At 45.9% G+C, this 15,000-nt stretch overlaps 1 protein-coding gene across 1 annotated transcript in view; it reads left to right on the top strand.

The window, feature by feature from the left end:
* The window catches only part of LOC130371848 (protein sidekick-2-like), a 248,184-nt gene that overhangs the window by 206,774 nt on the left and 26,410 nt on the right, over positions 1-15,000 (top strand). Inside the window, exons 5-9 of the mRNA XM_056577708.1 lie at positions 4,616-4,749; positions 8,660-8,771; positions 9,712-9,902; positions 11,630-11,713; positions 13,914-14,108. Of these exons, the coding sequence (XP_056433683.1) occupies positions 4,616-4,749; positions 8,660-8,771; positions 9,712-9,902; positions 11,630-11,713; positions 13,914-14,108 (716 nt within the window). The remainder of the gene's footprint in view (positions 1-4,615; positions 4,750-8,659; positions 8,772-9,711; positions 9,903-11,629; positions 11,714-13,913; positions 14,109-15,000) is intronic.

The raw sequence follows: 15,000 nt of genomic DNA, 5'->3' as shown, positions 1-15,000 counted from the left end.
TTCTGAAGCAAAATGCTTTAGTTTGTGAATGATGTTTTGCATTTGCAAACCACACTGAGCGTGTGTGTGAATCATTTTGCGTGAGTAAAACACGTTTTGTGTGCGTGTGAATCGTTATGCGTGAGCAAAACACGTTTTGCGTGTGTGAGGGGTTTTGGCATGAATCTAACTCCATAAGAGTTTAAAGACGAAGAAGGGACAGAAATAATATCAGCAGACAAACGAGTCAGAAATATTGGTTCCAGTGTCTTTGGTCCTTTGGTTCATTAATCTGCACATCTCGACAAGCATACATGCTAAGCCACCGTTACATAACGTTGTGACAGCTGTTGATGACATAGTCTGAGAGACAAGAAAATATCGAGTTCAATAATGAAAACTAAGATAGAAGTTATTTAAAGGTCCCATGGCATGAAAATGTCACTTCATGAGGTTTTCTAACATTAATATGAGTTCCCCTAGGCAGTGGTGGGTAGAGTACTAAAAATCTATACTCAAGTAAAAGTAAAATTACTTCCTTCAAAATCTACTTTTTTTTTTTTTTTACTTTTTCTGCCTATGGTCCCCCAGTAGCTAGAAATGGCTACTGTAGCTAAAACGAGCACTAAATATCCTGCTCTGCCTTTGAAAAATTAAAGCTCAGACGCTCCAATTTCAAATTTGGCCCCATATGTCGTCATAAGGGGCCAGGTTACCTCCCCTTCTCTGCTTTGCCCGCCCGGAGAATTTGGCGCGCCAATGAGACAATGAGCTGCGACTGTTGTACACTTCTTTGTTAATTGGATAACCGTTCTGCTGTTGGTGTTATGACGCATGACACGTCAGGTTCTCTGACGTCTCTGGTATCTGGTAGTCTCACAACGAGACTCGGAGTGGGGGTTATCTCAGCCATGGTTGAGAAGGAATTGGGGGAAAGGAACTTTGGCTTTGAGTCCCTGAAGTACATGAACTGCGACATGGAGTAGAAAGTGATTGTTGCCCGCGATTCTCTCCCGTTGGAGCCCTGCTGCCCGCTGCCCGCTCTCGAGAGATGGTGCTGCCTTGGCAGCGGACAGCGGGGTTCCGGCGGGAGACAATTGCGGTCAACAATCGCAGACATCAATCCCTTTCTCCTCCATGTCGTGGTTCAGTCTACTTCAGATTGATGTGGAAGTGGAAGAACCAGAGACGTCAGAGAACGTCTGGAGGCGCACACAGCTTTTGGGCTTGACAATATATATTATACGATATAGATATCTATGCAAAATATGATCTTATTTAGAGATAGAGCTCCAGGACACCTGCCGGAGCACACAGAGTGTTCTAGATTATTTACAGAACACAGCCAAAAGCTGTGTGCGCCTCGCCATTGTGATACAGCCACTTTAAACACGAGCGCATGGTACCGTGGCCTCAAGCTGCTCAGGGCTACACCCCCACCCTCCACCTTGACCTGCCTCTAAAAATAGATTTGTGGAAAGCTCATTGAGGGACTAGCTTGTAGTGTCTGTAATTCTGCACCAAGGCTGAATTTCTTGAACGTCTTCAAATACTGAATTAAGGGACCATTAACACCTATATATAAGCATCTTTAAAGTAGCATGTCATGGGACCTTTAAAGAAGTGTACAAACTTTCTTAGAAATCGCATTAGGAGATAAATGGAGACTCAGCATCCTCGTTCTCAGTTATCAAGTCCATCTATCTGCGTTGTCCCTTGATATGCAGAGATGGAGGATAATTAGCCTAATTTAACATTTTCACTGCGCAGTTGGTTTTGACCGCCCCTAGCTTGTGTTTGAGGAAGATTAATCAGTGGATAAGAGTTCAGATGGACTGTACATGGCTCATAGTGGAAACGTTACTTTTGGCTCACCACTGAACCAAGCTTCATTAGAAGTTCAGCAAGAGGAACAAGTAGGGGGTGTTATTGAAGTCCATGAGTAATGGTAAACTGTGTGTAATGCGTGTGCGTGTGAAGAGTCTGCATCTTTTCATACCACTGAAAACCAGAGATGAATCTAGATGGTCAGCGAGTCATTTTAATGGCTCCGAGGCATCGTTAGCTTAGCATTTATCTCAAAGTTTAGCCACAACGGTCGTTGGTTTTATCAGAAGGGGCGAGAGCTCAAGAAGTTGAACCCAGTTGAACCCTGCTCTCTCCCTTTAAAAAAAAAAGAAAAAAGAAATCTCCCTGGAATCACCTGGATTTCATTTAGTGGCTCCAACACTCCGTGCCCCGGCCAGGATTCCCTGAGGGAGATCCATAATTCATGACCGGGCGTCCCGGATGTCAACGTGTCGGCGAGCTAGTATTAAATATTTACAGCAGATCATAAGCCACAGCCATTGAGGCCTGCCAGCCTCCTTCAGAAGAACTGTTTTCTGCCAGTGCCTTGCAGGAGGAATCCCAAATGAGCCCCCATCCCAGACCTGCCTCAGACATATTTGAAAATCAATCAGTCCGAGGATCGGCGAACCCAGTAAGTCAACGTCGGCTCTCACAGCCAGAGTAAGCCGCGCTGGGCTGATGTACTGACCTTTTTGGTTAGCCGCGATGCTAGTACCGCGCTAACGTATTCAAGGGAAAAGTGAATGCGTTGACTTCACGTGTCAATGCATCGGCATGACTCCACCATTGATAGATCAAACGCTGTGGGTTTTTTATTTATATATTGATATTTCATTCCATTCAAGTGGGTTTCGGGGGATGCTATTTTTGGATTTTGCCGGATAATGTTCAGGGCTGTCGATTGAGGGAGGTCATTGACATTGATTAAATGAAAAGTCAAAAAGACACTCAGGCCGAGGTAGCGCTGAGAGCGCGGCAGCAGTTGATTTGTTAAACTGAGCGCTGCGCCGCGTTTCATCTCCAGAGCGAGGCGTTTGGGTCGGCACTCGAGGCCTTGTTGTAGGCCGACTCTTTCACTCTCTACAGCCTGGGAAGAAGCAAGTGTTTTCTTGTGAAAAAAAACAGTCAAATAATGTTTTTTTAATTTTTCCGATTTCTGTTCTCGTTTGAATAACTTCTTTTCCCAGAATGCCCTATAAATGTTATGAACTTCAGGATGTGTTTTCACTGCGTGTAAACAGCTGTTTGCTGTCACACTATTTCTATTTTATATATATATGTACAATATATGATTATATTTTGCTCTCTTCATTCAAAGAAGGTTGTTTCCACAAGGAGCACTTATAACTGTGTCCGTTTCAGGACAGAATACTAAATGGCACTTCCATGGGACTACAACAGAGAAGAAGATAATGGTGTGTGTGTGGGGGGGGGGGGGGGGGGGGGTGGGGGTGGGGGTGTAGAATAAGATTGAATAAAGATAAAGAATAAAGAAAGAAACAAAGCTTCAAAGAAATAAATTATGAAAGAAGGAAGGGGAGAGGCAGCGGGAAGGTGTGGGCGCGGAGCTCCGTGGAGAGTCAGCCATCTTCCTCCTGGGATGGTCAAAGAGCCACCTGATAATAAGAAAACCACATTGATTGTCGGGAGGCTCTGATAGGCCGACGGGGGAAGACAGAGAGGACCGGTCGCCAAGGAGACGGAGAAGGAGTGAGATTTGAGGGAAAGACTTAATGGAGACGTATCGGGGATTGATTCGTCCTGGCCCCCCCACACACACACTCACACACACACACACACACACACACACACACACACACACACACACACACACACACACACACACACACACACACACACACACACACACGCACACACACATACACGTACACACACACACACACACCTGCTAAGCAAATGGATTCCGGCCATCTCTCGTCTTTTTTTTCGCCACATTTCAGCAAGCGACGACATTTTTTCCCAAGAATATTCTTTTATTGTTCCAGACTGGCCCCTTGACAAAACACATTAGAGCGCGTCCGCCCCTCAATAGGCGGGGAATACAAACGAGCCTTGAACGTTTATGGTTGTCAACCTGGACGTCTATATCGGTGGACTGGTCTGCCACAGAGAGGAGCGGAATGGAGCAGCGTCGTCAATATTCTTAGCACATTAACAAAAAAGATCAAGGCCGTTTGCTCACACATGTTGAATCAATACGCCGTCACTTGAACTGCACAATTACTGCCTGAAAATATCTAATGCCTTCAGCTCGGCCAGGGAGCGAGTTGATGGCAGAGCATTTCGACGTTCTTGTTTTGTTGTGATTAGAGCGGCTCTACACATGAAAACACGTACTACATAGAGACCGGGGAGGGGAGAACCGTGAAGGTTTTCTTTAAACACATTTTATTTCATGTGGAACATGGAGGCACTGCTTTTGTATTGATCGCTTAAAGGGTGTTTGCGTTTGAATCTTTCAACCGGATTTCCAAAGACTTACCAGTATGGGTTTTTGAATTCATGTACCGTGTGCTGTAATCTGACACTATACTTATTGGACACTATACCCACTCTGCTCCTATGTGAATTAATAAGAACGACATTGTGCACTATGCCCATGACATTTCATTTTGAATGCTTCTTCTCTTACTTTCACTCTGATTTTCCTTGACTCGCTGACCTCTGCAAACGTTGATACAATGAAACCAAATAGCATGAAAAACGCCCGTCTTTATGTGAAGAGGAAACCTGAGTGTGTGTTCTCGTGTCCTCCTCTCCCCAGCGCCATCACACTGGAGAACACGCTGGTCATCCTGTCCACCGTGGCGCCCGACGCCGGGCGCTACTACGTCCAGGCGGTCAACGACAAGAACGGCGAGAACAAGACCAGCCAGCCAATCACCTTGTCTGTGGAGAGTGAGTAGCGCCGATGCACATGGGAATTAATAACGAAACATACACGCTATGGTTATGGTGTATGGTCATGGTTGTGGCTATGGTCGCTGTTGTGTGTAGGTTGGATTAGGTCACAGCTAATCGTGATTTGATCTGGGTAACTTTGTTAAAGGTAATTGGTTTGGTTTGTGTTGCTGGGGAGATTTTTTATGGCCATGATCCATGTTTAGTGCATGGATAATGCACGATGCCTCGGCTGGAATATCAACAAACTAGTCTCGGGTGCTTTTGCAAGGAAATCATGAACTAGTAAAATCATTAAATTATATATGTGCAATACAGACAGACAGACATAGGGGCAATGCCAGCGATGAGCAGTTTTTCAATAGTTATCAATAATATCATGAACTGCTCCCACTTTGAACAAAGAGACTCTATTACTCTATAATACATTTGGAAATTGCGGCTGGCAAAGTAGTTCAGCAGAGTGAATTACGACTGCAAACTAAACAGAGTCAATATTGTGCAATGCTCAATAGGGGTATTAGTGTGAAATGGACTGAGAAAAAGCGTAGGTACCGGCTGTAATATTCGAGGCCCCGTTGATAATACTAGACCTGAGGCAATAGCACACACACACACACACACACACACACACACACACACACACACACACACACACACACACACACACACACACACACACACACACACACACACACACACACACACACACACACACACACACATCCATACACACACACACACACACACCAATACACCTCCACCCATACACACACACCCATACACATCACACACACTGACACACATACACCAATGCATGTATACAGTTCATATATCAATGCAGCCGCACACGTCCCTTATGCAGGTGTAAATGAGCATCGTGCACCCATATCTAACACACACACTCAGGGGCCGATGCCGTGAATTAATCAGCTTGTTCGGTAAACAAACACACACACACACACGCAAACGCACACATACACACATACAGTGAGCTGCCCGTTTAACCCGTGCGTCGCTGCTTCCCAGTAGTCTAATCGTATGCATTCCCTCCATGCGCCCCGTGTGTGTGGATGTTTATGTAAAGGAGCGAGCGCCGCTCCCCGCCCCAGTGTGCGCCCGGTGTCGGTGTCCTGGTATCTGTGTGCAGCAGCAGCAGCTCCACCTGCGAGCACGGCCACCTGACACTGTCACCATGTCCCCTGGGCCTCCCCCCCCCCCCTCCACCAGACACAACCAAGGGGCCCGCGACCAGTGCCTTAGAGGCGGGGGGACAGATTCAGAGGCATCACCACGATGGGGGGAGGAGGATAGGAAATGAGAGGATATGAAGAATACTCTGTGATGGGCTTTTACCTTCGCAGTGAAGCCACATTTAAATGTATAAAGGGTTTGAATGGATTGGATTAAAAATACAAAATAATCCACTTCCTGCCAGGAAACAGAAGGCTGTTCCTATTCTAGTGTATTTGTTGCGTCGGATTTCTTTCCCCTCAATTCCCCTGTCTTGCAGAGGGACTTTTCCCACTGCACGGCAGTTTGTTTTTGAGTATGCATGCATATGTTATGTAGAGCGATGTAGGATTGTTTTTCAGTCGGTGCGAGGTAGAATTTAGTCTCTTTTGTGTTTTGAGTTTTATGTATGTGGGTGTTTTTGTGTGTGTGTGTGTGTGTGTATGTAGGTACGTGTGTATAAATGTGTGAACATGATTTTTTTTGTACTTGTCCGTATGTGTACAGGTGTGTGTGTGTGTGTGTGTGTGTGTGTGTGTGTGTGTGTGTGTGTGTGTGTGTGTGTGTGTGTGTGTGTGTGTGTGTGTGTGTGTGTGTGTGTGTGTTTGTTTGTGTGTGTGTATTTGTGTGTGTGTGTGTTTGTGTGTATGTACGTGTGTATATCTGTGTGAACATGCAGGTGTTTGTACTTGATTGTGTGTGTGTTTGTGTGTGTGTCTGTGTGTGTGTGTGTGTGTGTGTGAACATGCATTTTTTTTGTACTTATGTGCGTATCTGCACGTGTGTGTGGGTCTGTGTTTGTGTATGTGTCAATGAAGTGTATAGTACAGTGTATAGCTGTGTGAACATGCACGTTTTTGTACTTGTGTGTGCGTGTGTATGTGCGTGTGTCTGTGTCTGTGTGCTTGTGTGTGTGTTTCTTGTTGCCTCCGTGCATGCACGTGCGCGTGTGTCTGCATGGCGTGTCCAATGGTCCAGAATTACCCAGATAGAGCCATGACAGCCTTTCAAAGCCCTTCCTCTGACACACACAAGCCGTGCACGCTCCCGGGGGTGTGTGTGCACCCTCCTCCCGGACAGGGGTGCGGGATTGATGGATCAACGTGTGTTTATCAGAGACGTGATGCCTCTCAAGCCGTCTTCATACCCGCCATAGGCTGTTCCCGCGGCGACAGCGGCCGCGCACCCCATTCACAGACGCACAGGCACACACCTGCGCCTGCGCACACACTCGTTACACGCACACAGGTTGCCTGGACGGTGTGTTTTCCATTTCTCATTCCGTTCCGCATGACACAGTGCTCATCTTATTGCGGGGAGCCGGAGCTGTCCTGTTGCGTTCAGCTCGGTTCCTGAGCAGGTGGTCGCCGTAAGCAACCGTCGTTTTTCCAATTTCATTGGAATCCACTCCACTACTGTTGAGAATTAAAAGAACTAGTGCGATGCCCGTTTCAAAACCCTGCCGGTTACGAAACGGGCAGATTGCTTCGCTTCATTGGGGTTCTCAGCAATACACCCGCCAATTCTGAAGTCGATCGGATGAACGGTTGTCGAGAACAGACAGACGGACCGACTGAAGACAGAGAATCCTCTAATTAGTCAGATTAGATGTCACTAAAAGAAAGTAGGATGCAAAGTACACCCTGTACTCAATCTTTGAGTGTAGTGGTTTTCAAACTGTGCTATTTTATTTATTTTTGTTACACAGAATAATCATTTCTTATTCTTCATACGGTAAGATGAGTGTATTGCTATTCATACAGCTTATGTATTAGATGTGGTGCGTCCTGGGCAATGTGTGAAATACCCAGTGTGAATCGCCGTAGCGCTGCCGGCGGAACAAAAGTAACAAGTCTAAACTGAATTAATGATCTCATATTGGAGAGGTCCTCATTCGCTGATCTTTATACACTTGTATTTAGTTTCCATTTTTCGGTCCGGACCTTTGGGAACTCATTGCTGGCTACGGGCATGCCCCTAGTTACTATTATTTGGCCTTTTTGGATCCAAAATTATCTTAATAATGAACTTTGTTTTCTTTTTGACATGTTTGCAACATGGAGGACCTCCAGCCCCAGTCCGCAGCGCAGTTCATACCGACGTTGGGTTCTGTGATGTTGGCTTGTTTTGTACCGCAACTAGGAAGCACTGAAGACAGCAATGTAGATCTGTGTTAAGGAGGGCAGAAGGGGAATGTGGGAAGACAGTGTATGGTGATGGTCATCGATCACAGTCAACATCGTTATCTTTACTCTTCTTGCTGTCATTTTTAGACAATACTAAGACACCACAGATCCTCTTCGCCATTTTATGAAATTCTTCTTCTGCCTGTCTTTAAAGACTTTTCCAGATGCCCCCAAAATCATGCCGTTGAGGCTTTCAGGGGGTCTCAAGTGTCAATCAGTGGGGCTCGGCCCCCGAAAAGCCCCCCCTTATTTCGCACCCTGGTTTTGGGACAAAATGACATGGCATTGAGTAAAAGTTAAATTATATGCTGAACCCAGTATATGTCTGTGGATGAATTAAATGACTTGTTTGACCTTTGTGTGTGTGTGTGTGTGTGTGTGTGTGTGTGTGTGTGTGTGTGTGTGTGTGTGTGTGTGTGTGTGTGTGTGTGTGTGTGTGTGTGTGTGTGTGTGTGTGTGAATGTGCGTGTGTGTGTGTGTGTGTTTAGATGTGGGTGGTCCAGCAGACCCCATTGCCCCCACCATCATCATCCCTCCCAGGAACACCAGCGTGGTCACCGGGACCTCGGAAGTCACCATGGAGTGTGTGGCCAACGCCAGGTTAGCACCCGTGCTCCACCTGAACCCTGTGGTACCCAAACGCTGTGTTACCCTACTTCTGTTGTCCACTAGCCTAGCTGTACCCTACCCCACCTACACCTTATCCCACCTGTACCCTAACCCAGCTGTCCCCTACCCCACCCTTACCCTACCCCAGTTGTACCCTACCCTACTTGTACCCTACCTGTACCCTACCCCACGTGTCCCCTACCCCAACTGTAGCCTACCCCAGCTGTGCCCTACCCCACCTGTACCCAAACCTACCTGTCCCCTACCCAACCTTTACTGGCACAGCTCTATCCACCCCCTCACCAAAAAACACAATTTACATCGTAAGACCTAGTTTATATCTCATGCCGTGGGTTTCCATGTGCTCTCTCTAGTAACGGAAGGGGGAAAAAAAACTCCCTCTGCCTTTGGTTCCACTTGAGTGTTTTCCCAGCCTGTGGGATGACATTTCGGTGGCTTTTTTCCTCAACCGTCATGAAAAGTAGAGCATTAAATGTGTTTATTTATTCATTTTGCATAATATGTATCCACACCTCTCCTCCTCCAAAAAGAAGAACAGTAAATACCATGAATACCTAGGAAAACCGGCTCACTTTGGGCATGAATACTTGCAACAACACCCGTACATGAATTTGCATGTATTAGGGTTCTAATGGTTTCTGAGACATATTTTTATCCTATTTGGTTCAGAGTTGTCACTGCTGTTTTTACATGCATCGTATTTTGGGTGATTATACGATTAATAAACCAGATTATTATCTGTTAAGCAGTTTGAACCTTCTAATATGAATAGTGCCGTATAAACAATGTATTATTAATTATATTACCCAACGCCGGCGTCCGAAGTGGGATCGAACACTCAACCCTCGGTACACTAGCACCATGCTCCTCCAGCGCGTGTCTCACTGTTTCCCGCTCTATCACCTCACAGGCCGCTCATCAAACTGGGCATCTCGTGGCGGAGGAACGGCGTGCTGGTGACCTCGGGCCTGAGCGACTACAACCGGCGTCTGACGGTGCTGAGCCCGGCGGCGAGCGACGCGGGATTCTACGAGTGCGAGGCCACGCTGCGGAGCAGCAGCGTGCCCTCCGTCAGCTCCGGCGCCTTCCTGCACGTGCTCGGTAGGGAGGGAGGGCCGTGGGGGCGCGGTCACTGAGAGATGGGGGCAGGGTCATTGGAAGAGGGGGGCGTGGTCACTGAGAGTCACAATAAGTCTGTATATTAAGTGGCAGGACGTGCAATATACAACATACATAGCTGTTCCTTAATGACATAAATCTGAAATCACTTCCTGTCCGGTTGGATACATGTACTAATTTACTAAACAGTCCCGTAGGATTGCGTCATGGTTAACACTTACACAATCTCTATGATCACGCTCTTACGGATAGAAAAGTGATGCATGATAGTCCTGCCATCCGTCAGAAGCTGTAGATCATTTTAACTCAAGGATTTCACCATCAACATGTCACGTCCTTTATGCCAGCCAAAGGAACTCATGACATTAACATGACGTGAATAGACGTACAGACGTATACTTCGGAATAAATTGAACCAGAGATGCTTACAATTAACATTCTCTCGGGTCTTTTGAGTAGAAAGTGCATCTGTTGTGTGTTTTCCTTTGACTTCCTTCCACAGATTACCTTGAATTATGCCACCATTTAAAAAATGCCTTCGAAACAGAGCCGAGTTGTTTTAATTTGCAGTAAAATACCGGGGGGGGGGATAACGTAGTTCACAGGAACACAGACTTGACTCAGGCAGTCCCAAAACTTTTGTGGAGCGTCATCAAAGTGCACTCATTGGAGCGCACAGATGGCATCACTTTGCACTGAACAATATATGACGACCAAAATAAAAATTTGACACAGCATTCGGGCGGCGCTGTGAAATCGCCCAGCCGCTGGGTCCTCAGGGTGAAGCTGCTGAACTGTAGTAATGATGTGCGCAAATTGAATGTCGTGTTGGCAATCACACGAAGCCAACTGGGGATACGCTACTGTAATATATGTAATCTTTAATGTATTTCTGTAATATATCAGTGGCTAAGTATTTGTGGCAATCCCAGACCTCGCAGGCTAATGTGGAAAAAGAAGATAGGAAAACACTCTGATGAATCGTTTCATGGCTAAGAGGCATTTTCATTACGTTGTTGGGCACTGTGATGTGCACTACGACGGAAGTCATATCCGAGGATGTGCGGCGAAGGGAGGAGGAGGAAAAAGGGAAGGTTGTCATTGGCTTGAAATAGAAAGGGAGAGGAAGTGAGGGAAAAGTTGAATAGGATTGCTTCGGTCACTTTTATTTTATGTGGCTGAAAGTCTTTGAAGTTTTCAAAGGGAAGAGTGTGTTTCAAACACCAGGTGTTCTCACATGTGTCTTTGATGAGGGAGCCTGCTCAGACGTAGTCGCCGACCTCGAGGGCATCGCCGTCAAAGACACAACAGTTTGTCGCCGTTTACTAATTAACGGCGGAGTGTGGGGACGAAACACACCGTGTGTATCAAGGCAGCAACTGCGCCTCTTTTGTGTTCGGTCCCACGTTTGGGACGTCACTTCGATTCCCGAACACGAGAAAAATGGGTCACTTCCCCCTCTTTGCGTCAGAAACACTCATAGCTCTGCTATCACTCTCCTGAATAATCCCCTCCCATGCCAATTTCCTTTTCGCATTATCCACCGGCTGATGTTATCGTCAGTGTACAAACAGGCCTTTTTGTATCCATACAAAGAGTATTAGAGTGCCCATCGATCGCATCATCGTGTTACTGTAATCCTGTTACTGATATGACGCTGCCCGTCTCTTCCTGCCCGTTCCCTCCGCGGCCCCGTCTCCACCAATCAGAGCCTCCGCAGTTTGTGAAGGAGCCGGAGAGACACATCACCGCCGAGATGGAGAAAGTGGTTGACATCCCGTGCCAAGCTCGAGGTAAGGCCTGCGTTATGTGGGTTCTTTACGTATGCGTGTGTGTGCATGTGTGTGTGTGTGTGCCTCTGTGTCAGTGACTGTGTCAATGTGCCTGCGTGTGTGTCTCTTTGTGTTTGTGTGTGTGTATGTGTGTGTGTGTGTGTGTGTGTGTGTGTGTGTGTGTGTGTGTGTGTGTGTGTGTGTGTGTGTGTGTGTGTGTGTGTGTGTGTGTCTATTTGTGTGTGTGTGTGTGGGTCTGTTTATGGGAGTGTGTGTGTGTGTGTGTGTTGGGTGTCTGTTTATGTGATTGTGTGTGTGTGTGTGTGTGTGTGTGTGTGTGTGCGTGTGTTCGTGTGTGTATGTGTGTGTGTGTGTGTGTGTGTGTGTGTGTGTGTGTGTGTGTGTGTGTGTGTGTGTGTGTGTTTATATAATAGGGGCAGGGTCAATGAGCCGCGCTGAGGAGAGTATAGCATTTCCAGAAAATCATTAGGGTATATATTGGTATATATCCGACATAGTAAGTTGAACAGAGAGCAGGTGTAATCACTGTGAAAAAATCTCTTTAATGTGGAAGGGAGGGGTTCTACATGAGCCAAATTTAAATGCAGGACAAAATATCGATTAGAAAATAATGATTAAATATACAAACTGGATGGATAGATATTAAAACATATAAATTCTGTATCCATTTCCGGCGCTCAGGCGAGTGGCAGCCTAGACGGTAACGCTTTCCTTCATTTCCTTTGGTATTAAGGTCTCTTTCCATCTATCTATCTATTATAGATAGATGGCAATATACAGTAGGTACATAGAGACACACAGCCGGTAGACAGACGGATAGATCAGAAAACACCTATTGACATACAGACAGAGAGATGATAGACAGAGAGTCCATGGATTAAAGTTCTCCGTCGCTACAACGGATTTCCGTCATTTGGAGTTCACAGAGGCCACTTCACATCTCCGATAACGTCGGGACAAATTTACAAACAGGCGTCATTTGGATAAACTAATCGCATATTAAGGATCTAAATAGGTACTTTCTCGCATAAAAAAATATTAAAACTTAAGAAAGTGATGTATTAACAGCACTGAAGCGAGAATTAAAACAGCTTTTAGCAGCTTTACCGCTGCCGCGAAATGCATTCTGGGAAACTTGCATACTGTATACTGCGGTGCAGTCGGTCTGCTGTATACTGCATACTGAATCCCACATTCAGTATGCAGTATACAGTACATACTGCAGTGCGCAGTATGTAGTCGGCAGTACGGTAGTATGCAGTTTCGATCATGGACATAATACACGCGTGTATTATGTCGTCATACGTCAACGCCGGTAAAATTGTCAAATTATATAGTGAGTATTTAAAAGGTCTACCGTTAAAATTGACTGAAAACACAAGCATTTTAATGTACATCGCGATTATATATTAAATATAACAAATAAATAATAATAATAAAACATGTAATGAAAAGTTATGTAGATGCTTGATTTTTTTAGAGAGTAAAATATGAGACAAGCTTTGCAAAAAAAAAATCTTAGAGTCTAATTGAAAAGACAACAAAAAAATTGCAATAAATGCAAAAGAACAGCTGTTTAAAATCCTCCTCCTGTAAAACAGTATTGGTCGAGCATTTAAACGTGATGGCTGCATTTGGTGCTGACGTCTTATACATTTGTATTTCTTAAGCAGGTGTCAAGTAACCTAACCTGGAACATGTTTCACACACTGCACGTGACTTGGCTGTAGCGCGAATAAAATTTCAGTCAGAAGATTTTTTTTCACTTTAATCCCTGCAGAGAGAGAGAGAGATGAGAGACACACAGAGGGATGACAGACACACAGACAGAGAGATGAGAGACACACAGACAGAGGGATGAGAGACACACAGACAGAGAGATGAGAGACACAGACAGACTCACAGACAGAGAGATGAGAGACACACAGACAGAGGGATGAGAGACACACAGACAGAGAGATGAGAGACACAGACAGACTCACAGACAGAGAGATGAGAGACACACAGACAGAGGGATGAGAGACACACAGACAGAGGGATGAGAGACACACAGACAGAGGGATGAGAGACACACAGACAGAGAGATGAGAGACACAGACAGACTCACAGACAGAGAGATGAGAGACACACGGACAATAATAAACAGACATATCAATAGATGGACAGAGAGATGGACACAGCTGTGCTCTGTGTTCTTCAGGAGTGCCGTCTCCAGACATGGTGTGGTACAAGGACGCAGTGCCCATCAGCCCGGTGAAGATGCCCAGGTACCGGGTTCTGGCGGGCGGGAGCCTGCAGGTCAACGGCCTCCTGCCCGACGACACCGGCATGTTCCAGTGCTTCGCCAGGAACCCGGCCGGAGAGGTCCAGACCAACACCTACCTGGCCGTGACCAGTGAGTCCATGTTCGCTCCGTCTTCGTCTTCTTCTTCGTCGTCTTCTTCTTTGTCGTCTTCTTCTTCATCGTCATCTTCTTCGTCGACATCTTCGCCGTCGTCTTCTTCTTCTCCTTCTTCTTCTTCTTCTTCTTCTTCTTCTTCTTCTTCTTCTTCTTCTTCTTCTTCTCCTACTTCTCCTACTTCTTCTTCTTTAAGTTTAAATGGGGGGTTAGTTAACCTTCCATTTTAGCAGGAGAACTCCCTCCTTGAGTAAAACAAATGGGAACCCAGTCATGACAGCCACAAACCTTTAGAAGAAACCGACCCATTGGGTTCCATAGGAGCAGGTGAGATGGGCGTGGTCAGACTTGATCCAAAACTACGTCTTGCTCGCTTTTTGCCAGGGTGAGCAGCCAATGGAAAACCACCACTGTGACAAAATGTTTAGAGTTGAAAATAGTAGACTCATTGGGCACTAATTTAACGGTCTGAAACGCAAGTGAGAAGCGCCAAGCGCAGGTAGCTTGGTGGGCGGTTCTATGGCTATGTTGCTATTATACCGGCGCACGGCGCAAAAATTTAAAAAGGGTTGGTCCGAAGTACGGGTAGTCTAATTACCCGTAGGTGTGGTTTGGGCGTAACGTGCAATAAACCAATGAGAGTGCCATCTCCTATCCCCTTTAAGAGCCATGAGCGCATTTGAATCTGACAAGTTGATATTTTGACGTTTGCAGTCCCCGATGAGACAAATGCATGACCACATGAATTTCAAACTTCAATTGGCTCAGTTTATGCCCAAATAATATGGCCTAATTCACACATGGAATAGCGTTTTCTTCCACAACTTCAGAAATACTGAGTCCTCAAATACATTTCGACAAATAAAACTTAACACACACATGATATGCG

This window comes from Gadus chalcogrammus, chromosome 18 (assembly GCF_026213295.1).
Source record: "Gadus chalcogrammus isolate NIFS_2021 chromosome 18, NIFS_Gcha_1.0, whole genome shotgun sequence".
In the NCBI taxonomy this organism is placed as follows: Eukaryota; Metazoa; Chordata; class Actinopteri; order Gadiformes; family Gadidae; genus Gadus; species Gadus chalcogrammus.
Note: the sequence above shows the minus strand (reverse complement) of the source record. Positions and strands in the feature narration are given on the sequence as shown.